This window comes from Drosophila santomea, chromosome 3L (genome assembly GCF_016746245.2).
Source record: "Drosophila santomea strain STO CAGO 1482 chromosome 3L, Prin_Dsan_1.1, whole genome shotgun sequence".
In the NCBI taxonomy this organism is placed as follows: Eukaryota; Metazoa; Arthropoda; class Insecta; order Diptera; family Drosophilidae; genus Drosophila; species Drosophila santomea.
Window position 1 is genome coordinate 12,964,960 of NC_053018.2, and position 22,932 is coordinate 12,987,891.

A 22,932-nucleotide genomic window follows, 5' to 3' on the forward strand; every position below is an offset into this window, starting at 1 on the left:
ATATTTCGCCTTTCGCCAGATAAGTATCTCTGCCCAATGGCTGTTCCACACAATAGAGGCTTCCTCCTACGGCCAGCCTTTTGTAAACACCCATTAAACATCGTCGCTCTGTTCGTGTCGTTAAAAAAAAACAGATACTTTTGCATCTGAAGGTTGCACAATCAGAGGTTGAATTTAATTTATTGTGGGAGATAAGGTCTTTTGGGATAAGCTACAATGTGGCATCCTAACTTTTCAGCTGGTCATTATCATTCTGCTTCTTCTAGCAATTATGGCAATAATTAAATTATATTTTTAATCATATACAAATATCTATGTTTGTGTTGTTAAATTCTAAAGGAGATATGACTTTTAAGATAAACTTTTATTTGGCCTATCCTAACTTTTTACTATTTAACTTTGCAGTTAAACATATTAAAAAAATGTGTAATATTTAAAAACCTCTGTATCTTTTCTTTCTTTGCTTTTCGGGTAAGCTGCGTCGTGCAATTATGTATTTACCCGTGATAAAAAAAACACCAATAACATCCCGCGATATGATAGACTAACAAATAATGCGTATTTTTTACATATCCCTACACATTTGTAGGATCAAAGGGATGTGCAAGCAGTGAATGTTTATTTGCCAGCAGTCGAGGGCACAAATATTCATTAAGTTTAAATGGCGGACAACCCGAGCCGGAACGAGTGTTTACATAAGTCTTGAGTTTTAACTGAAAACATCATTTTCCGTCTGAGGGCGCCGTGAAATCAAGTGGCTGCCGTGTCGCAGTGCTCCGTATTCAAAACTCGGATTGTTGGACGTGGATGCCCCGGATGGATGGCCAAGTGAGTTTCCGTGCAGCTGGCAGTATTTGCGAACGGAACGCTAATTAATTTAATGAAACCTGTCTGTTGCCACAAGCTCAAAAGAGTCCTTCGCAGCTCTGTATTTGCCCTCGTATTTACATGTGCACATCAGGCTTGTTCACTCGATGTGTAAAATATATAGGACCACTTGTGAAGAAGCTAAAAATGAGGATGCATATAATAAGCTGAAATTAATTAAGCTGCTTTTTACTGCAGTTTACTGTTGAATATAAAAAGTTTTTATTTGAACAGTGCAAAACTGTTGAAAGTAGGCTATTAAAACAAGTGTCTAAATTGTGAGTAAGAATATACATTATGATAATTAATCAATATATATTAAAGGAAGTGTTATTAGTTAAATGTAAACATCGCTTGTGAAACAGCTCATTTTGGAAACTATTTGGTATTTACTTGCAGGTGTGAAAAAAATATATTATATACAAAAAATATCCTGCACTTATGTGGACTATAAAAATTTAAAAATTTCTATAAAATGTGAGTACGAACATAATTTAATTAAAGCCCTCGATTGAGCCATCAACAGCACGAAGGGTTGGCCAAACATGAAGGCTGAGTTGCTGAAGTTATCAAAATAGTATCGCTTTTATTTGAATTCCACCTTATCGCAATGCTGAAACGCGCCACGTGCGCTGCTGAAATGTCTCTGTTCGAGTTAAAAACAAATCCATGAATATATTACAGAAATAATTAACATTATCGCCAGTGGAAACGGGCAATAGTCGAACGCGTGCGCGAACTGGCTATAATCATCGTTATCTAATAAGGGCACCGGCAACCGTGGCTCCAGTTCAAATATTTGCCTACTTCAATCCGTCATTTGGAAGTCACATGCGTGAGAATGGTAAACAGAGCGGCGAGGGAGGAGTTGGCACCCATCCAACCCTCTAGAGGAACACCACCCTTAGAGCATCGAAATCGAAATCGATGCACGGAGGCTGACTCAATTTCACGTTCAAAGAACTGGGCCGAATCCATTGGCCACCCGGAAAAGTCAACCGACGAGGACAAAAAGTTACACAGCATTTAGGTGATGTGGCTGTGCATTTCGACGGACGGTCCTCATCCGCAGCACGTGTCCTTCTTCCAGATACGCAGTGTATACAGAGTGCGGCGACGGCGACGGCGACGGGCATCGAATCCCACAAGGCTCACATGGAAAGCAATAAACTAAAATTAAGTCGGAAAACGTGTCAAAGTCAGTGCTCACTGCACTGCACTGACAGTGATGCAAAGACAAACATAAACAGCGAGCGTTGGTCCTTGTTTACCTTAATAAAGCCGGTTTCGATTCTACTCAGTTCAGTTCGGCTGGGTTGGCAGTATACACTACTAAGTACGGTTTGTTAGGGAACAGACTTATAACGCAACGGTGGGTGCGCTGCGATTCTTTGCTCTACGGCTATGCCCTGCTGCGAATTATCCTGCGATTGAGTTATGACACCAACTTAAAATAACACCGTCAGCACAGGGAAACATTTTTCAAACGGGGGAGCACACAGTTTACAGTGGGATTGATTTGCCAGATATGTTATGAATTTATTGGAGGATTTTATAAATTTTATATTATAATATTCAAATATTAATTATGATCCATACATATAATATTTATGATAGATGATTTTATGAGAATATTATATACCAGAAGGAAGACTTTTTTGATTCATTTTAGGAAAAGGATTTTAAATGTTATTAAATTATATTTGTATTATATACAGGATAAAGTTCCTCTTACAATTTATTTTACTTATTCCACGGCAAATTCATAGCACCTAATTATTAGGACTACCTTTTTTTCTCAGTGTGTGCTGTTAACAAAAAACTGCTCATAGATGCGGTAGCCTGCCATTTTGGATTTAGAGATCAAATAAAAAGTTAGACATAGTTTAATTAAAGAAATGATGAAATAATACTAGATATCTCAACTGAAGATATCTGCTTATCTGCAGTGGGCGATCAAAGAGAGAGAGGGGGGCAAATATCATTAAAAGATAATAAGTATGGCCGAAAGGACATAGTAACATCATTTGATATTCCAAGTAAACAAAGATTTATATCGCAGATTGAGCATTAAAACTCAGTGTTTGTATCCAGGTCTAGACAAACACTGTAGCGCATTCCACTTCAGTTTTCGACTGCAGGAGGAGGATACTTGACAAAGGCACTGTGTGCTTAAGTGCAAACATTTGTTTGTCTGACATTATGTCAAAATTAATTTGGTTGTACCCAGTGGATTTTATTTTCTCCTATCTTAAGCAGATGCTTATCTTGTTAATTTTGCGATTCATTTTATGGCAAAACCCAATGCGGAGCGCGGCCCTTTTTGTTTTATAATTTATTTTGATCAGGCCGCGGCATGCATTTTCGATTGATATTGATGGTTCCTTCTGCGGAAACATGTTTTGCTCATCAATGAATTGGCTCTGAACCTGTTTGCCCTGCCTCATTTAGTCTAAGGACCTTAAAAAAAGACAAGGAGGCGATACAAACTTTCACATGCGTATAATACAGGCACTAAATTACGAATCGGCTTTGTTTCATGCCGAAGCATCATTATTTAACTGCATAGTTAAATGGGAATCCCAAGTCTTTTGGAATGTCCATTACCTTTTTCGATAAAACGTACATCGCACTAATTTGATGTTGTGATTTATATTCTTACAGAGTATGACACTAAAGTTTTGGGTCGCGAAGGATAACTCCACGCTCTCGTGCTTTAAATAAAAATCTGAAAACAGCTCCTACCTATATTTCTCTTTTTTTAAAAAAAGACTTTGGGCCAAAGGAACTGTAGTGTTGTGGATGTAAAATATTCTGAAAAATATCCTGTTTATACAAAAATGCAATTTTCAGAATTCAATTCATTTACAGTAGGAAAATATTTCCAAAGGTAGTGAGCAAAAATCTACTAATAATATTTACTATAGTATGATTGCTGACTGGCCTGCGTATGTATATAAAAGATAATATTTATTACAATTTATAATCCAAAAATTAATTTACCCCAGTTCGTGAGACATTGAATGAGTTCTAGCCTTAACCATTTAAATAAGCGTTCAACTGGTCCAATGGCAATGAGTTTTCCACGCCTAATCAAAGCCAATCGATTGCATAGGACTTCGAAATCTGCAATGTTGTTTGAGGATAATAAAATCCAACTGCCGCATTTATTGACGCTTTTTAAAACAACCAGAGCATCGGATCGATGTTCTTTTCCAATTAACTAGAATAAGTTATAAGAAGAGTTGGTTATTTAGCGAATTAAAAAATATTAGAGCCAAGTGTGGTCCCGTGTGGTTGTTTTTCTAAAAAAAATGTTATAATGTTATATAAGTATTTTAAAAATGTTTTTTGTTACAAAAATGTATTTAAATGTAATTAAAATGTATTTTAATTTAATAAAAATTTATTTAAATGTAATTTAAATGTATTTAATGGCCAGTAACGAGGTGCCTTGAAATAATTTCCCTTTATTTTTGTTACCCTTATTTCCGCAGGATGTAAATTAACAGCCAAGTACTTTCAACCCTTTCTCGGGGGTGACTGAATTTTTGCTAATGGATTTAATAAGATTATCGTGATTTCATGACTTACTACATCCATCATCGAGTGTGATGTTACTTCTTCAGAAATTGTTGACTTTTTTGCCTGAATGCAAATCGAATATAGCAATGCCATCGCTGAATAAATGGGTATTGAATAGAGAGATCCGAATGGAGTTTGCGATGCACTAAGCTCCATTCCTTTAGAATTTGAATGCATTAACATGCATAGATTGATAGAAATATTCATTTAATTGTATAAAACTTGCCCAACAGAACTAATAAAATAATTGTTATGAGCCAGTCATAACTTTTACGAGAGCTGATAGAAAAAAGTTTAATGCAAAGGCAATAAAAGTAAGTATAACAAAATAATAGGAAATATCGTTAAAGAAATATTAACGATGTTCAACGTTAAAACTTTTCATCAAAACCACTAGTGTCCCTGAAAAGATAGATAGACACATCCAATAATAGTATATAAAAAGACAAAATGTTGCCATGTTTATCCCCTAAATTTCTTGCATAAATTTATATCAACAATCTTTTCCCTTATAATATATGGCTTTAGACCACTAAAGAAATAATATTCTGGAGTCATAGTACATTTAAATGAATTATTTTTAACTTATTCGCCAAATATACCATTAGAGCAGCTACCACGGCCTCCATTACAAAAGCCAATATATATTTATCATTTAACAGATCTTGGATGTTGCTTATGTCATCATGAGATTTTTCTTTGCTGGAACATCCTGCAATTTTAGTTTATAATATAGCCACTAATGGATGCTGATTGATTTTATTTTGCACAGAAGGATACATTTCGACTTTTCACATTCATAACAGTTCAGAGATCTAAAACTTTTAAAACGTTGTTCATGGAATGACTTCTGTACTTCGCAGAAACGAGAAGAAGTGTATATGCTGTTTAACCATCAAGGATTCGAATAGTGCATTATGTTGTGGGGATAGTCCCAAAGAGGATCTGACAGATCTAGGGTGCCTAATGACGTTTTTTTGCTTATTATATAATATATAATATAATATAATATGATATAAATATAAATTCACACTCTCAATTAAACTATAAACTAACAAACAAAAACAAATGCCTGACACTGTACAGACTTCAAAGAAAAGTAGAAGAGCTGTGAAGCTTGAGCAATTTAAAACGGATCCATTTTCGCACAGTGGAGACAAAAAAAATAGGGAAGAACTAAATTGTTTTATTAAAAGAAATTTACTCCGTGACTTTCAAGATTTAAAGTTGATAAAAAAAATGCCGCCATCCTCTTAGCCAGTACTCGAACCCGAGCACCGATAACTGATCGGAACCAGTTCCACAAGCTTTCATTCCAACCTATTATCGGAACCGGTTCAGCCCGCCTTTGAACATTTAATTTAATTTTATTGAAAATTTCAAATGTTTAATTTTGTGCTTCCCTTACCGTTAATATAAATAAGGTTAAAATACTAATCAATACCAGAATCAAAAATGTTGATATAACCCATGAGAGGTGGTGAAGAAACCGATTACAGCATCGCAACCAAACTAAATGTAGCACCAGCAAGCAGTAGTACATAATTATATCAAAATCTCTAGCCTAGTATAGGTGATAAAGTCTTTCCCCAGAATTATTAAACATTTGAAAAGCATTTTTTACACATAAAACCATTTAAGAGTATATAAAAGCGTTTTTACAAACTTTCAATCATCTTTAATTATAATTTAAAGGCGGGAATCTTCATTAAAATTGTTGCCAAGTGAACATATTTCTCCTGAGCTACTACACAAAGTGATTTTTAACAATAAATGTACATATTCAGTTGGAGTTCCTTAACTAACTGAAGACATTTGTCAGTTGTTCGTACATAAATGCATACATTATGGATATATCCAAAGAATATTTGTATTCTATATTTATCGAATATTGTTTATTAGATGTAGCAGATACAAAAATTAACGTCGGCCTGAAGCTCGGCCCCTTCCGCGACCCCTTGGGCCGCCACGTCCGCGGGCGCCTCTGCCCCTGCCGCGATTTCCGACGCGTCCGCTGTCCTTCTTTTTTGTCTTCGACTTCGGGGTGTCGTCGATGAGGAGCGTCTCCAGCGGCAGGCTGTCCGGCAGTATGAAGTATCTGATGTTGTTGCCGCGAATGCTCAGCGTCTCCAGGTGGACGGGATCCCGGTTCTTGATCGTCATCCGAACGCTCTTCAGGTGAGTGTTCATGGCCACATCCACGCCGGTGATGGTGCCGTGGATCTGGGTGCCGTTCTTCAGTTCGATGGTCACAGTCTCGTGACTTAGCTTCATAAGGAATCTGTAATGTATAAACGGGGAGATTGTAAAGTATATATCGTTACAATGACTTAGTAAAGCTCCTGTTGCATACCGTATTTTAGATATACAAGCTATAATGCAAGGCTATTATATGACCAAACAAAGCTTTCATTGGGCGATAGGAAAATTAGGTACAAGGAGGCGTAAGGAATCTTCCTTGAAAAGCTATAGTAATAAATGCACTTGGTAATGCCTTTACTTTTAGCAGACTAATAGATTCTCAGCGAAATCTTTTGTATGGTGGCCATAAATTATAATAGTTATTCGAAATGCCACTTTAAGTGTAAGCATTGAAGTCAGTTAGATGCATATAATGGTAGACCAGTATAATAACAAATTGATACAACAATCTTATTGAATTAAATACTGTGTGCAAATACAACAAATGGGAGCATCGCTTTTGCATGCATACATGTGTGTACACTTGCACGATTCTAAAACTGAATGAAACTATTAAGCACACGATTGCTAACAGGTTCGGCGATGCAATAAATAAAGGAAACATAGCATACCTCACTAATTTCATGTTTTTATGTGTTTTTTGGTAATTTTCTGCAAAAAAACGCGCACAAACAATGCCGGCTAGTTTACTTGGGATTTGGTGGTTGCGGTGAAGTGTTGTATCGTGTGCTAAGATAGCAGCGCTCTTGGAACAGAAAAATATATCGGCTACCAAACGGAATTGAAACACAAGTGCAAATAAGATAATAAATTAATAAAAGTTTTCAATAATTATGAAATATAAATTTGACTTTTTTTTATGCATATCGTGCTACCCTATAGTTATTTATTTTTTACTTCTTTTGTTAATAAACAAAATAAGTCTACGTTCATATTTCAATTCTGTGTTCCAAATCGCTTGGTTACCAGAGCTAAGGGTACATATTCGACTGACTTATCGATAACGCCGCATATCGCGAAAAAAAAAAACAATCCAGTGTTAAGAAAATAACGATTAATTCTTCTTCGCGGTCGCCGTCTATTAACTGGTTTTTTTATAAAACACATTTTTCGGTGTTTTATAGTCGCCGCGACATTAGTTTACCGCAGAAGACCTTTTTTACACAACGCAGACATCGAATATAATTTTTGACATATGTATTTATCCGGCTCGGAGTGAGAAATTAGCAAGCCATGGCGTTACTCTACCGACGCATGTCGATGCTTTTAAATATAATCCTTGCGATATGTGTGCAAGGAACTGTGAAACAAGGTAATGTTTCAATAGGAGTTTCTTGCATTTAAACGCTGAAACCCAGACGAAAAGCATAAGTGTTACATACATACGTACATCAATGACCGTTTTGTGGGTGTCAACAAATTGCAATGTCTTCTTTTTTTGTGTTGTTTTGTTGTTTGTGAATGAAGTGTTGTACATTACGTTTGAAACTATAATTATCATTTGAAATGCTGTAAAACCAGGCAATTGAATAGTTCATAGATACAGTAGCACTCGAACTATGTCGGTAACGCCCAAAGATTACGCCGATGGGGTGAGATTTCAATTGGGGCTAAACAAAAGTAGTCGCGCATACATATGTACACACTTCCCGGCACATACATACGTATCGTGTCTCTGCGTACATACTTATATACGTATGTGCATCACTCCGATTTATCTGAAATATATACACGTATATCTATTTGTAATATTTGTGCAGCTAAATACGTGTTGATTCCGAAATAACACTGGATTACTAATGCGAATGTTATGGCCCATTTTGTGGGTGGAGTTTCAATTTTATGTCTGGCTTTTGCCGCCCATCAAATCCCAAAAAAAAACCCCTCTTTCCATTATGAAATTTTTAATTGACCAGAAAGCAGTGATATTCTTTACTTTAATATACTATACTATTACTATTACTTTCAATATACTATGTGCTCTTACTACGAACGTATAAAACCCGGAAGCTATAATCGGATTTATATGCAAAAGCATTAATGAAACAGAGGAAAATATACTATAAATCTAACATATTTTTAGGCTGGGAGATACATATCGCTACTGGATCAGTGCAATTTCTATAATTATGTCTATATACAAAACTGCATTACAATAAATCTGAAATTTATTTACAGAGTGGGCAGAAATAGGTAAAAATGTATCTCTAGAGTGTACATCTGAAAATGAGGCAGTATCTTGGAAGCTGGGAAACCAAACTATTGATAAGAACCATACAAGGTAAGCAACTCATACCACAGATTTCTACCCCAATCATGATAGAATAATTGAATAATCTTATAAATTTTCGATCTTTTCAGATATAAAGTTAGAACAGAGCCATTGAATTCCAACGACGATGGCAGTGGAAACAACGAAAATTTAGATTTCGTCAAGTACAAGAATGTCCTGACGCTTATTGATGTTAATATAAAGGACTCGGGGAACTACACCTGCACATCCCAAACGGGGCAAAACCATTCGACTGAGTTCCAAGTTAAGCCATACCTTCCATCCAAAGTCTTGCAAAGTACCCCCGCCAAGATCAAGAGGAAAATCAAGCAGGATGTCATGTTGTATTGCTTGATTGAGATGTACCCGCAAAATGAGACGACGAATAGAAACCTCAAGTGGCTAAAGGACGGCAGCCAGTTTGAGTTCCTGGACACCTTCTCATCCATCTCGAAGCTGAACGATACACACTTGAACTTCACCTTGGAATTCACAGAGGTGTACAAGAAAGAGAATGGAACCTACAAGTGCACCGTCTTCGATGACACCGGACTTGAGATTACCGCCAAAGAGGTTACTCTTTTCGTAATGGAAGTGCCACAAGTTAGCATTGATTTCGCCAAGGCAGTCGGTGCTAATAAAATATACCTAAACTGGACCGTGAACGACGGCAACGATCCAATACAGAAATTTTTCATCACTCTGCAGGAGGCTGGAACGCCGACTTTTACTTACCATAAGGACTTTATCAACGGCAGCCATACATCGTCTATTTTGGACCATTTTAAACCGAACACAACCTATTTTTTAAGAATCGTAGGAAAGAACTCGATTGGCAATGGCCAGCCCACCCAGTATCAACATGGAATCACCACGCTTAGTTATGATCCCATATTTATACCGAAAGTCGAGACCACCGGCAGCACGGCGTCCACGATAACGATTGGCTGGAATCCCCCGCCGCCGGATCTCATTGAATATATACAATACTACGAACTGATTGTCTCCGAATCGGGCGACGTGCCCAAAGTGATCGAAGAAGCCATTTACCAGCAGAATTCTCGAAACTTGCCATACATGTTTGATAAGCTTAAGACCGCCACAGACTACGAATTTAGGGTAAGGGCATGCAGTGATCTAACCAAGACTTGCGGACCATGGTCCGAGAACGTGAACGGAACCACAATGGACGGCGTGGCTACCAAACCCACCAACTTGAGCATACAATGTCATCATGACAACGTCACGAGAGGCAACTCCATCTCCATTAACTGGGACGTTCCCAAGACGCCAAACGGCAAGGTTGTGTCATATTTAATACACTTGCTTGGCAACCCCATGAGCACAGTGGAAAGGGAGATGTGGGGACCGAAGATTCGAAGGATCGATGAGCCCCATCACAAGACCCTCTACGAAAGTGTTAGCCCCAACACGAACTACACCGTGACGGTGTCCGCCATAACGCGGCACAAGAAGAACGGCGAACCGGCCACCGGAAGCTGTCAAATGCCCGTCTCCACGCCGGATGCCATTGGGCGGACAATGTGGTCGAAGGTGAACCTGGACTCCAAGTACGTTCTCAAGTTGTATCTACCGAAGATCAGCGAGCGAAATGGGCCCATATGCTGCTATAGATTATATCTAGTTAGAATTAACAATGACAACAAGGAATTGCCGGACCCGGAGAAGTTAAACATCGCCACATATCAGGAGGTTCATAGCGATAATGTCACTAGAAGTAGTGCATATATAGCGGAGATGATCAGTAGCAAGTACTTTAGGCCGGAAATATTTTTGGGCGATGCGAAGAGATTCAGTGAAAACAACGATATAATCCGCGACAATGACGAAATTTGCCGCAAATGCCTAGAAGGTACTCCATTTTTGAGGAAACCCGAGGTCACCCACATACCCCCACTAGGTTCACTCTCAAGTAATGTATATTAACTTAATTTGTATATATTAAACTAATGTGCTTTTCTGTAGATTCCGATTCTGAACTGCCCATCTTGGCTGAGAAGGACAACTTGATTAAAGGAGCAAACTTAACCGAGCATGCTCTTAAAATCTTAGAAAGTAAGTTACGAGATAAAAGAAACGCGGTGACCAGCGATGAGAATCCAATTCTAAGCGCCGTCAACCCAAATGTGCCACTCCACGATTCTAGTCGAGATGTTTTCGATGGTGAGATAGATATTAACTCCAATTACACCGGATTCCTAGAGATAATAGGTACGTACTGATCAATTATTTTATTTCAAAGCAAATGTTAATATCATTTTAATATTCCTCAGTTCGGGATCGAAACAATGCCCTGATGGCTTATAGCAAATACTTTGACATAATTACTCCGGCGACAGAAGCTGAACCTATCCAATCCTTGAATAATATGGACTACTACCTAAGTATTGGGGTCAAGGCTGGAGCCGTACTCCTTGGTGTCCTACTTGTTTTTATTGTGCTGTGGGTGTTCCATCACAAGAAAACCAAAAACGAATTGCAAGGCGAAGACACCTTAACACTAAGAGATTCCCTGAGGTAACTAGTAATGGTTAATTCTTCTTTAAGCATTTTTAATTAATATTCAACTTACCATTAAGCAGGGCTTTGTTCGGTCGCCGAAATCACAACCATAGTCATTTTATTACGTCCGGAAACCACAAAGGATTCGACGCTGGCCCCATTCACAGATTAGATTTAGAAAACGCCTATAAGAACCGCCATAAGGACACCGATTACGGATTTCTTCGGGAATACGAGATGCTGCCAAATCGCTTTAGCGATCGGACAACTAAAAATAGTGATTTAAAGGAGAACGCCTGTAAGAACAGGTACCCCGATATTAAGGCCTACGATCAAACGCGCGTGAAGTTGGCGGTCATAAATGGCCTACAAACTGCGGATTATATTAATGCAAACTTCGTAATTGGATACAAGGAGAGAAAGAAGTTTATCTGTGCACAGGGTCCAATGGAGAGTACCATCGACGATTTTTGGCGAATGATTTGGGAACAACATCTAGAAATAATTGTGATGCTTACGAATTTGGAGGAATATAACAAGGCCAAGTGTGCGAAATATTGGCCAGAAAAAGTATTTGATACAAAACAATTCGGAGATATTTTAGTGAAATTTGCACAAGAACGTAAGACTGGTGATTATATTGAACGAACCCTGAACGTTTCCAAGAACAAAGCCAATGTCGGCGAGGAGGAGGACCGTAGGCAAATCACCCAATACCACTACTTAACGTGGAAGGACTTTATGGCACCAGAGCATCCACATGGCATCATCAAATTCATACGTCAAATCAATTCCGTCTACTCCCTGCAAAGGGGTCCAATTTTAGTGCATTGCAGTGCTGGTGTGGGTCGAACCGGAACCCTGGTGGCTTTAGATTCCCTAATCCAACAACTGGAGGAAGAAGACTCGGTGTCCATTTACAACACAGTGTGTGATTTACGACACCAACGAAATTTTTTAGTCCAATCTCTGGTGGGTGGTTATGGATACGCAACTCGTAGCTGTAATAACCTTCCTTCTTCTTGCAGAAACAATACATCTTTCTTTATCGGGCTTTATTAGATACCGGAACTTTTGGAAACACGGATATTTGCATTGATACCATGACTTCTGCAATTGAATCTCTCAAGCGCAAACCCAATGAGGGTAAATGCAAATTGGAAATGGAATTCGAGGTATATAAAGTGTGATATCTGCTCGCCGACGTTTAACTCATTATTGTTTATTTCAGAAACTACTGGTCACTGCGGATGAGATAAGCAAATCATGTAGTGTGGGCGAAAACGAGGAAAATAATATGAAGAACAGAAGTCAAGAGATTATACCCTACGATCGTAACAGAGTAAGTAATAGTGGCCAACTTTTATACGAACTGTGATTAATGCTGTTGAATATTTTAATGAAATTAAAGGTAATACTGACACCGCTCCCAATGCGGGAAAACTCAACCTATATTAACGCGTCATTCATAGAGGGCTATGATAATAGCGAAACCTTTATTATTGCCCAGGATCCACTTGAGAACACTATAGGAGACTTCTGGAGAATGATCTCGGAACAGAGTGTCACCACCCTCGTCATGATATCCGAAGTGAGTATTGTCTTTTATCCTTAATCTGTTTCCCATTTAAATAAGTGTTTTAATTTACTTGCAGATCGGAGATGGTCCCAGAAAATGCCCGCGATACTGGGCGGATGATGAGGTTCAATATGACCACATACTCGTGAAATACGTGCACAGCGAAAGTTGTCCATACTATACTCGCCGCGAATTTTACGTTACGAATTGCAAAATAGATGATACGCTGAAAGTCACACAGTTTCAATACAATGGTTGGCCAACCGTGGACGGGGAAGTTCCTGAAGTCTGCCGTGGAATTATCGAACTTGTAGATCAAGCGTACAACCATTATAAGAACAACAAAAATTCTGGTTGTCGATCTCCACTCACAGTTCATTGCAGGTATGTTGGGATGTTGTGATTCATTTGACGGCTTAATCAATCAATCAATATTAAATCTTTTCAGTCTGGGAACCGATCGAAGTTCTATTTTCGTCGCAATGTGCATTTTAGTCCAGCATCTCAGGCTGGAGAAGTGTGTCGACATCTGTGCCACAACAAGGAAATTACGATCTCAGCGAACGGGACTTATCAACTCATACGTGAGTAAATATTTGTACAACTTATTTTCAAAGTATTAATTACACGTTAATAATCTTTTTAGGCACAATACGAGTTCCTACATCGCGCAATAATTAATTATTCAGACTTACATCACATAGCCGAGTCAACATTGGATTAAGTTAGATATGTATATACTTATACGAACACATAATGCATGTGTTGGAACATCAATGCATCAAATGTGCTATGATAAATTATTTGTATATTTAAAAAACCTTTTAATAAAGTATTTACAAGGGCAAGCATAATTTTTTTAACGAATTGTGTTTGCCCGACCCATAATATACATACAAATATAAATGTAGTGTATACGTATCGTATTGATAAAACTACCAAAGGAAAATAAGTAACATATTTTATAAGATACAATGTAATAAAAACTGAGAATAAGAATTGTACTTTTTATGAGCCTGAGTTTGGCTTACATTCTATTTGGTTGTGTGGATTTATGGGAATTCGAAAGGTTTGTCTAAAAAGGGCGTATAGTAATAATTGTTTTAAATATTAAAATCTTCAGTTTGTAAAAATGTCTTTTTTTTATTAGTTTTTAATATTTCATTCTGTAAAAATGGGACAAAAATCGATAAAATACTTCTTTTTTAAGTCACAACAATGTCAATATTGTTTTTTTATAAATTATCATTTGGCCTTATTTCTTTATTTGTATAGTTTTATTAGAACCCCTTTTTAACTTTTTTAATGAAATAAAAAAAACAGTTTTGAATTGTTTCACATTCCATTGTTTCAAATCAATAAAAATGTGTGACACTTCCCTGACATAAAACCGCATTTCGTATTTTATTATGATTTTATATTAGTTTTCAGATAAGTAGACATTGCTATAAATTAATAAAAACAAATTCTAGGCATTTTTTAAATTGGAAGTCTTTTCACCATGGAAGTTTCTACGCAGTTATCGATAGTACAATAAGCGTTTTACCATCCCTACCGGACTTATTGTTTATTATTATTTTGGCAAAACAAGAAGCCCCATCTGCCACTTGCCGAAGATGCCGAGTAAACTAGATAGCTTATATCGTCGCATGCTGATAACGAGGTTCTTCGAAAAGGGATGGGGAAAGCCGGAAAACCTTCGCAAGTAAGTGTTTTATTTAAAAAGGAGAATGACAAAAACTAAGTGCTCTCCATACGGATTCTTTACGTAATACTATTATGATTTCAATTTGCTCTAGGTTATTCCAATTAGCGTAAATGTACAATTAAATAGGGTTTTCATCGGTTGGCTATGGGAAACTCTTATATGTTTACTTCACAAGATCTTTCAGAGTTACGGTTTTAGTTAAAACAAACACTAGAAGTTTTCTTTATCCGATGGGCTGGCTTTTTAAAAAGTGCATTTGGATAATAATACATTATATATTTGCATATTAATGAAATATATACACATTTTAATTCCCCAAAGTATATTTGATATGCATGCTCCTACTCAGGGCTTTACTTTATTACCAAAATATATAAAAATATAATTTCACTTTGTGAAAAGGTCATCTTAATTTAGGCTATTTTAATACAAGCTCTATGTTATCACTTATTCCTCCCAATCACAAATTTTCATCTGATAAATAAAAAAGTTTATCTTCTATCATCATAATCTTATTAATTTGGAAACCTATTGAACTTCAGGTCAACATTTTTTGTTATATCATCCTGAAATGAATTTGTGTTTCTAAAAAAGATGTGGTTCTTAAGTTAATTCAGTTTATTGTTGGGAATTGTAGTTTTTTATGAAACCTAAGTATGTAGATTATTTATTTTTATCGTTTTCCGATGCCATTGATCTACATTGCAGTGCCCCTCCGCCAGTGGACACTGGATAAGACCAGGTTAGTGGGAAATAGACCCTAAGCAAGTGAGGATTATGTGAATAGATATTATTTATTCTTTAGATTTTTAATTTATTTGCCAATTGGCAAGTTGCTTTCATAAGTGTTAATTATCCCTGAAGTTCAATCAATCACATTTAACTTATTTTTTTTGCTCCCAAAAATGCTCATCATATTTTTTTAGTTTTGCAACATAATTTTATCACTTGTACAATTGGAGTGCGTTCCCAAATTAATTGACAAAATTAAACGACCATTATTTCAGAGTATTTCAGTTCCGAAAGGTGATATCCAGTAGGGAGTCATGTTTCAAGCTCGTGCCCCGCGATTATCCGGTGGAGATTACGAAGAAAGAAATAGGTGCGGAGAGCACGCTGATAGAAGGCCAGTTTAAGACCCCCATGGAGCTGCACATGCCCGGAGTTGTGCCAGAAGAGTCCCAGCAGGCGCACTTTCAGTTGTTGATCCCGAATAAGTGGAAAAACGAAAAGCACAAGCCCATATGCATTCACCTGGCCGGAACTGGTGACCATGTGAGTACCATCGCTAGATCCGTGGTCCAACTTCCGAGATTAATGTCTGTTTACTTTCAATAGAGGCCAGACGCCAGGCGACCGGCCCATCGACATTTAGCTAAAAGTGGGTCCCACCAAAATAGATATTGTTTATTATTATGAAGCCAGTATTGAAGCCCAACCTTATTTTAATTGATTTGATTTCCCTGTTTAAACTCATCTGGTCACAGCTAGCTTAACCCTTTTCGATTCCCACATAGCAACCATTTTGTTTGGGACCATTTTCAGCCATAATTTCATAATATACACCAAATCAAACATATATAAAGTGCATAATTTTTAAATATTGCAGTTCTTTTGGCGTAGACGAAATTTTATAGCGAAACCGCTTCTGAAGGACGCCAACATAGGATCCATTATACTTGAGAATCCCTTTTATGGCTTGAGAAAACCAAACAACCAAACGTAAGTCTAATTGGTTTAGAAGTGTTGTGACGAAATAATGATAAATATTTAATTTTAGGCGATCCAACCTGCATAATGTGTCTGATATCTTTGTGATGGGTGGTTGCCTCATCCTGGAATGCCTGGTACTCTTTCACTGGTGCGAAAGGAATGGCTTTGGTCCACTAGGCGTCACAGGATTGTCAATGGGCGGTCATGTAAGCTAAGATAGGTGAAAACCTTCGAGGGGGTACTAAACAATCATATTTTCTTTTAGATGGCATCACTAGCTGCTACAAATTGGCCGAAACCGCTGGTACTGGTGCCATGTCTATCCTGGTCCACCGCATCCGCTGTTTTTACAACTGTAGGTGCAGCTTAAGTATGGCAAGAAAATCAAACTGACATTTATTTCATCCGTGTGTTTTAGGGAGTGATGAGCCAGTCCATTAACTGGGATATGTTGGAAACGCAGTACTTCTCTGACGGACAGTACAGAGAACGGCTATCCAAAATGGTTACTGTGATAGACGATGCGTTTTCCGCGGGCCAAAGCTTCATACAGAACTTTAATCAATCTCTGCAAGAGCTGAAGGAGGACATCTGCGATACGAGAAAGATCCACGAAACCGAAAACAGTAACACCTGCGGGGACAAGTACGAGACGCGGGGCATCTGTCCCCAAGAAGACAGTTCCATATTCCTATCCAAGTCCTTGAAGAACACCAAACTTGACTCCGAAAATCTGACCATAGATGCAAAGGACACGCTCAGTCAAAAGGTGGTCATTGAAACGGAAGAACCATCCAATGAGTCCAAGGAGTCAACATTGACAAACCTCATGAAATTTATTCTGCCCCTGTCTGCGCAAAGCAAATCTGATAAAATAGACATAACCAAGACGAACTGGTGGGAAAGGGAGGCGTTGCAGTTCATGCGTGGCATGATGGATGAGTGCACCCACCTGAAGAACTTCTCGGTGCCCTTCGACACCTCCCTGATCATAGCGGTCTGTGCCAAAGACGATGCCTATGTGCCTCGAGAAGGGTGTTCCAGCCTCGAGGACATTTGGCCCGGAGCAGAGGTACGATACTTGGATGCTGGTCATGTGAGCGCCTACGTCCTGCACCAGAAACTATTCAGGTGGGCATACACGTTTCTCCATATTGCTAAATCGAATTCTAAGCGATTTACGCTCTTTTCAGATCCTGCATTATTGAGGCTTTCGAGAGGGCGAAGAAAATCTATGAAAAAGACGTGGGCGAAGGCCTGAAATGTGATATTACCTATGAGCAGTTGATGAAGAGATATGACAAAAATATTCAGTAAATATAAGTTAGAATATTAAAACATAATGATGAATATGTTGCCATTTAAAGAAAAGGTCTAGTAAATTGTACAACATGTAGTATTTTATTTAAGGGGGGAATAGTTTTTGAGTTGAATATTAAATACGACCTAAATAAATAATATTAAATATAATATTTAAATAAATATAACCGTCATCAGCTTGCGCTAAATAGTTCAAAAATAGAATTTATATTTGCAAATTATAATAAAAAAAAACCTTTAAAAAAAAGTACCGGTAAAATAAGGCTAAGCTTTTTTCATTGGAAGTTAAGAACTTTTTGTTCTCGAAGCTTGGTCACACTGGTGCTTAGCTTTTGTTTTTGTTGACTGAATTAAATAAAGAAATTGCAATATAATGGATCCGGTAGTACTTGTTTTATCCTACGGAGCAGTGCCTCCACTGGAAATAGTCGAAAGTAAGACTAGTTAATTGAATAAGTACCGAGAGTTCAACCAACTGCTTAATTTTGCATTTTGACGCTGTGACAGCTTTGTTTATTAGTGTTCAAGTCGAGACTATAAATTTATGAGTAATGCATGCTAATTAAATGTTTCCATTTTGTTGACATGAACAGTACAAGTTCCTAAAAGTATTAGGGATTGTTTTTGAAAAACCAGATGCTTCATAATTACTACCAACTTCAAACTATAAACTAATCTAATGTTCGTTACAGACATTTTATCCGAAGTCAACCAATCGAAGGAGTCAGCTTCAACGGAGTGCTCACTTAATTGCTATAAATGCATCATTAAAACCAAGTATTATGACACTTCTATCAACTTAATTCCATTTTCCGGAAAACTAGAAGCTGTTCCCGAGAAAATTCTCCAAGCAACCGAGGCGCTAATCATTTACTTTGACTCAAAAGATGTGAGTGTTTTTAAAAAGCAATTATAATAGCATATATAAATAATATTACCATTACTTGCAGACTTCCTTTATCGACACAATTCCCAAGACGTTAGCGAAGAACGAACAGATTCAGTTGGGCTTTCTGCTTACGTCCTCCACTTCAGATGAAGGTGGACTGTCCTTCGGAGAAATAAAGGAGAAAACGAACTTCTTCTTCGACATAATCACATTGAAAAGCAATGCTGAGAGTGATTCAGATGAACCTGAAAAGGACTACGAGGAAGTTGTTGAGGGCTTAAAGAACGTCGTTTGGTCCAATGTCAAGTTTGGTTCTGGTAGGTGTACCTATGATTTGGATTGAGAAGCCAATAATCCATTTCCACTTATTGATTTTCAGAACACAAAGAAGAAATTAGTGCCGACGAGCTGGACAGTCAGCTGAAGGACTTTGAAAACTTACTCCTCACTGCGCAAAACCTACGTAACGATACGAGCCTCACTCGAGAACAATTTCTGGATCGAGCTGAGCAGTTTGCCGGCATAGTTTCCTCTATTTTAAACGACAATGATAGCGACTAACTGATACCCAACTAAGTGTACTGTTTGTTATCATAAATAAAAGTAAATAAATTGTAAATTTTAAGATTTGGTCCGTATTATTTGTTTAGTTTGGTGCTTTAGCCAGTCTAAATACAAACAGGATTATGTTAAATATATTTGGTTTATTATTAAAAGCGGTACATATTTTTTTGCCGAAATAACAAGGTATAAAACGTTGTTTATTTGCTAATGTATGCTTGAGAGCTTATGTATATTAAGGAATGAATAAATAAAGTGTGTGTTTGCTGTTAACTTTCAATCATAAACTTAAAGATTCCGTTGTGGGCGATGAACAAATAATATTTTTATGGTTTCGCATTCTTCTGCAACGAGAAATGGTATGATTAATATACGGCACTGCAGTCTTCAGAATTCAAAGCTTACCTCCTCGGAGAAGTCCATGTCCTCCTTGATTGCCTTCGATCGTCGCTTTTCGTTTGACGTTAGCAGTTGTGAGACCTTCGTTTGTTTAGCTAGATCGTAGGCTTCTTTTTTACTCCGCATTGCACAGTCTTCCAGGGTTTCGGCTGCTTCAAACATGCCTTGACGTCGGTAAAGTGCTCCCAGATTTTTTAGAGTGGTTGTGACTGTGGGCGAATCCACTTTAGCGGCCTTATGCCAACCGCCGTACTCGCCATATGGAGTGTTCTCCCTGTTATCAAATTTGTGCTCTTCACGCTCTTCAGCCACCTAAAAAATTATAGTAAGAAATGACACTTTATAGTAGTTACCAGGCAGAGCAGCAAAACACAATATTACCTGCCAAATGGGCTTGTTTTTACTGTCGATGGCGCCAAACTCACGTTCGTGGGCTCGCGTCAAGACCTGCTTGTAGAGGATCTCAGCTTCGGAGTATCTTCCTTGCTTCAGATAGCAGCCGGCCAGATTATTCTTCGTCTTGGCCACGTTGGGATCATCGGGACCCAGTTTTGATTCGTAGATGTCGAGAGCTCGCTGGTAGTACTTCTCAACCTCGTCGTATTTGCCCTGATTCTGGCAGAGCAAGGCGAGATTGTTGAGTTGCTTGGCAACATCGGGATGATCCTTTCCCAGGACTTTCTCTCGGATCTCCAAGGCACGCTTGCACAGGGGCTCGGCATCTTTGTACTTGCCACGTTTGCCATAGAGGACGGCCAAGTTGTTCAACGTGGCCGCCACGGCTGGATGGTTCTCGCCCAGTGTTTTTCCCCGAATCGACAGAGCGTCGTTGAGTAAATTGGCGGCCTCCTTATACTTGTTCTGAATGGCATGAGATGTTCTTAATTAATGATTGCATAAATTAAGTTAATCAAAGCGTAGACGCACCTGATCGCGGTACACGAGAGCCAAAATGTTCAGCATGGTTGCTACATCGGGATGGTCGTGGCCACTTGTCTTTTCGAGATCTTCCAACGCTTGTTTGCAGAGGGGAACGGCTACCTCGTACCTGCAAATACATTAAATTATTGCAATAAAAGTAGAATTAGCACATGTAGATAACAATGTTGTGGGTAGGGAGTTTTTCTTTTTATGAACGTTGACCTACCTTCCCTGCGATGCATACTGAATGACCAGGTTGTGCAGAGTGCGGAGACGTGCTGGAATCTCGTAGCCGGAAGTCTGGTTGGCGAACTGGCTGGGCGGAGTGGGCGACATGTTGTGTCTGTCCTCGTTTTCCTCGTCCGGGAATAGCTCCACCACGGGATCGGTTCGGGACTTATCGCACGCGTCGTCCTGCTCCTGATTCTCGTCGTACTTCTTCACAGACGCCATGAACTCCAGGTGCTTCTTCTCCTCCTCCAGTTGGGCCACCAGCTGCTCGGATGCCTGGAACTTCTGCTGAGTGTTGGCCAGCTCGTCGCGCAGCCAGGCGTTCTCCTGGTGGAGGCGACGCACCTGTGTCTTAAGCTTGTGCTTCTCGGCCTCGATGTTCTGCAGATGGGATGTCAGAGCCATCATCACCTGGGCCTCGCTGAGTCCCAGTTCGATGTTCTCGATGTTCTTGCGCAGCATGTCCGACTTCTCATTGTCTTTCTGGACCTCGGCGATTCCGTTCATAATCGAAACATGCTCCACTCGCAAGGCTTCGAGGCCTTGAAGGACTGTTTTCGTATTGGTTATTATTTCGTCCTGCGACATTTGCGTCATTTTGCCGATTTTCTCGATTTTCTGTCTGCAAAACACATACGAAATACAGATTAATAGGTGCTCTTACTACCCTTTGGCATCTTAAAGTGTAACAATATGAATGAAATTCAAATTAAAAGGTGTTTATCGAGGTATTTGATGTGTTTTACAGCCTGTATGATTTTATAGCTTTGGAGACAATCATTTTAACCGTATATAAAACGATTCAAGCTGCGTTAATCAATACGATGAAAAAGAAAATTCTTAGTGCGCATGTGCGCTTAAAAGGTGGTTGAAAATCGGAAATGCCCGCTTTATTATATTCGCTTTAACGATAACTTATGGAAACTAAAGAATTATTAAAAGTAAGGAATTAACTTTTCTGATTAGCTTAATTTAAGTATTAGGATGCTTTGGGCCAATCAGATAAAATCCAACTGAGTTTGAACTCAACTTCCAATTGGAACATAAGGATGAAAGTATATTCGATTTATATCGAATACGGCGCTTGCAAGCCTTTCTTTTATTTATTATTTATCAGCATAGCCGGTGGAATTTACATAAACATGACACTTGGCTAAACAGTTTAAAACGTTTACCATAGTTTTAATTATGGGCGAAAGTTAATTACACTTGGCGTCATGCAACAAACAAAAAACGAATTGCAAAAGTAGCTGCTTACATCAACTGGCAGGAATTATGCAGTTTTTTGTAGACCGAAGCTTTTAGTACCCTAGTCTAGTATTGTCTTTCGTCATTTGCCTTTCGAATTGGAAATCTAGATTGCGTAAAACGAGATTGTGAGTGGAATTTGAGTGGATTGCTCGATTCTTTATCAAGATCAACAAATGTTGTGATTTCTTTGGTCGGAAATGATCGGCAATATTGGGAAATAGTCGGATAGTCAAAGTATAAATATTGCAAATGGGGGGGTTACAACACCCCAGCTCACTTATTCCAGTGTATTAAAAAGTGAGTCACTTTATGTACATTATATCAGTGAACACTTAAACATAATAGTTCGTTGCATTAGAGATTGAATTCCGTATTTATCATGCTATGCGATAACTTCTGGCGATGAAATCACCATATATGTGTGTTTAGTTCTGCCACACGAGATGCCGACGAGAACTTTTCCAACTAAAGTTGATTATTTATGTAAAATGGCTCATATTTTCCAGCACAAAACTTTTCTTCAAGTGACAGTCACTTATATTTATGTGCAACATACACACATAAGCACAAGTAGAATTGTTTGTGTGTGCGTGGTTGGCAATTGTCTTTCGAAATCCAGTTGGAAATTGTTATGCAAGTTATCGCGGAGTGCATTCAATTATTGTGACTTATTACCAGCTGTTTTGCTCTGCAAACTCCTCAAATAATCGAAATAGAGCGTAGATTTTCTATAAAAAATATCTTACACTGCAAACTTCTAAAATAAAACTGAGTGTGACCGTAGTCGGGGCGTTGAGTTTTCTTCTAAATGATTAGGTATTCTTGAGCTTTGCAGTAGTGGTCACACTATCGGATACAGAACGCAGTGGAATCGGAACACTAACTAAAAAATGAAAATTCCTTAACAAACG

General features: G+C 38.2%; 5 protein-coding genes across 8 annotated transcripts; 3 read left to right on the forward strand and 2 right to left on the reverse strand.

The window, feature by feature from the left end:
* Positions 1 to 6,306: 6,306 nt before the first annotated feature.
* LOC120448268 (probable small nuclear ribonucleoprotein Sm D1) lies at positions 6,307 to 7,418 on the reverse strand. Its single transcript, XM_039630192.1, has 2 exons — positions 7,266 to 7,418; positions 6,307 to 6,733 (listed from the first exon to the last, which is right to left on the reverse strand). The coding sequence occupies exons 1-2, from the start codon at positions 7,277 to 7,279 to the stop codon at positions 6,373 to 6,375; spliced, it is 375 nt and encodes a 124-aa protein (XP_039486126.1). The 5' UTR covers positions 7,280 to 7,418; the 3' UTR covers positions 6,307 to 6,372.
* Positions 7,419 to 7,701: 283 nt separating this feature from the next.
* LOC120448267 (tyrosine-protein phosphatase 69D) lies at positions 7,702 to 13,934 on the forward strand. Of its 2 annotated transcripts, none has more exons than XM_039630189.1 (12): positions 7,702 to 7,966; positions 8,833 to 8,935; positions 9,016 to 10,859; positions 10,913 to 11,158; positions 11,221 to 11,464; positions 11,527 to 12,421; positions 12,478 to 12,624; positions 12,681 to 12,791; positions 12,861 to 13,040; positions 13,105 to 13,412; positions 13,477 to 13,612; positions 13,675 to 13,934. In XM_039630189.1, the coding sequence occupies exons 1-12, from the start codon at positions 7,888 to 7,890 to the stop codon at positions 13,750 to 13,752; spliced, it is 4,371 nt and encodes a 1,456-aa protein (XP_039486123.1). In that variant the 5' UTR covers positions 7,702 to 7,887; the 3' UTR covers positions 13,753 to 13,934. The 2 variants fall into 2 exon arrangements, with proteins under 2 accessions (XP_039486123.1, XP_039486124.1); XM_039630190.1 differs by having other exon boundaries at positions 11,530 to 12,421.
* Positions 13,935 to 14,467: 533 nt separating this feature from the next.
* On the forward strand, positions 14,468 to 17,836 carry LOC120448006 (protein ABHD18). The gene is made up of 7 exons (XM_039629720.1): positions 14,468 to 14,733; positions 15,744 to 16,011; positions 16,346 to 16,458; positions 16,517 to 16,655; positions 16,715 to 16,804; positions 16,868 to 17,580; positions 17,643 to 17,836. The coding sequence occupies exons 1-7, from the start codon at positions 14,645 to 14,647 to the stop codon at positions 17,764 to 17,766; spliced, it is 1,536 nt and encodes a 511-aa protein (XP_039485654.1). The 5' UTR covers positions 14,468 to 14,644; the 3' UTR covers positions 17,767 to 17,836.
* Positions 17,837 to 18,072: 236 nt separating this feature from the next.
* Positions 18,073 to 19,283, forward strand: LOC120448008. Its single transcript, XM_039629723.1, has 4 exons — positions 18,073 to 18,203; positions 18,462 to 18,658; positions 18,720 to 18,975; positions 19,038 to 19,283. Exons 1-4 carry the CDS (start codon positions 18,143 to 18,145, stop codon positions 19,217 to 19,219), a joined length of 696 nt encoding a protein of 231 aa, XP_039485657.1. The 5' UTR covers positions 18,073 to 18,142; the 3' UTR covers positions 19,220 to 19,283.
* A 64-nt stretch (positions 19,284 to 19,347) lies between these two features.
* Positions 19,348 to 22,833, reverse strand: LOC120448005 (kinesin light chain). Of its 3 annotated transcripts, XM_039629719.2 has the most exons (7): positions 22,697 to 22,784; positions 22,029 to 22,124; positions 20,766 to 21,392; positions 20,546 to 20,666; positions 20,000 to 20,479; positions 19,625 to 19,930; positions 19,348 to 19,563 (listed from the first exon to the last, which is right to left on the reverse strand). In XM_039629719.2, exons 3-7 carry the CDS (start codon positions 21,365 to 21,367, stop codon positions 19,546 to 19,548), a joined length of 1,527 nt encoding a protein of 508 aa, XP_039485653.1. In that variant the 5' UTR covers positions 21,368 to 21,392; positions 22,029 to 22,124; positions 22,697 to 22,784; the 3' UTR covers positions 19,348 to 19,545. The 3 variants fall into 3 exon arrangements, with proteins under 3 accessions (XP_039485653.1, XP_039485652.1, XP_039485651.1); XM_039629718.1 differs by lacking the exon at positions 22,029 to 22,124 and having other exon boundaries at positions 22,697 to 22,833; XM_039629717.1 differs by lacking the exons at positions 22,029 to 22,124; positions 22,697 to 22,784 and adding an exon at positions 21,517 to 21,532 and having other exon boundaries at positions 19,348 to 19,560.
* Between the last annotated feature and the right edge of the window lie 99 nt (positions 22,834 to 22,932).

What these genes read in the sequence shown, in the direction of transcription:
- LOC120448267 (XM_039630189.1), top strand. Translation starts at nt 7,888, where the DNA reads ATGGCGTTACTCTACCGACGCATGTCGATGCTTTTAAATATAATCCTT. An exon ending in AATTGGAAATGGAATTCGAG is followed by an intron (nt 12,625 to 12,680) that starts GTATATAAAGTG and finishes TGTTTATTTCAG; the next exon opens with AAACTACTGGTCACTGCGGA. An exon ending in CCACTCACAGTTCATTGCAG is followed by an intron (nt 13,413 to 13,476) that starts GTATGTTGGGAT and finishes AAATCTTTTCAG; the next exon opens with TCTGGGAACCGATCGAAGTT.
- LOC120448006 (XM_039629720.1), top strand. Translation starts at nt 14,645, where the DNA reads ATGCCGAGTAAACTAGATAGCTTATATCGTCGCATGCTGATAACGAGG. An exon ending in AAGCCGGAAAACCTTCGCAA is followed by an intron (nt 14,734 to 15,743) that starts GTAAGTGTTTTA and finishes CCATTATTTCAG; the next exon opens with AGTATTTCAGTTCCGAAAGG. An exon ending in GATTGTCAATGGGCGGTCAT is followed by an intron (nt 16,656 to 16,714) that starts GTAAGCTAAGAT and finishes ATTTTCTTTTAG; the next exon opens with ATGGCATCACTAGCTGCTAC.
- LOC120448008 (XM_039629723.1), top strand. Translation starts at nt 18,143, where the DNA reads ATGGATCCGGTAGTACTTGTTTTATCCTACGGAGCAGTGCCTCCACTG. An exon ending in TTTACTTTGACTCAAAAGAT is followed by an intron (nt 18,659 to 18,719) that starts GTGAGTGTTTTT and finishes CATTACTTGCAG; the next exon opens with ACTTCCTTTATCGACACAAT. An exon ending in CAATGTCAAGTTTGGTTCTG is followed by an intron (nt 18,976 to 19,037) that starts GTAGGTGTACCT and finishes ATTGATTTTCAG; the next exon opens with AACACAAAGAAGAAATTAGT.
- LOC120448005 (XM_039629718.1), bottom strand. Translation starts at nt 21,367, where the DNA reads ATGACGCAAATGTCGCAGGACGAAATAATAACCAATACGAAAACAGTC. An exon ending in CAGTATGCATCGCAGGGAAG is followed by an intron (nt 20,667 to 20,765) that starts GTAGGTCAACGT and finishes ATGTATTTGCAG; the next exon opens with GTACGAGGTAGCCGTTCCCC. An exon ending in AAAACAAGCCCATTTGGCAG is followed by an intron (nt 19,931 to 19,999) that starts GTAATATTGTGT and finishes ATAATTTTTTAG; the next exon opens with GTGGCTGAAGAGCGTGAAGA.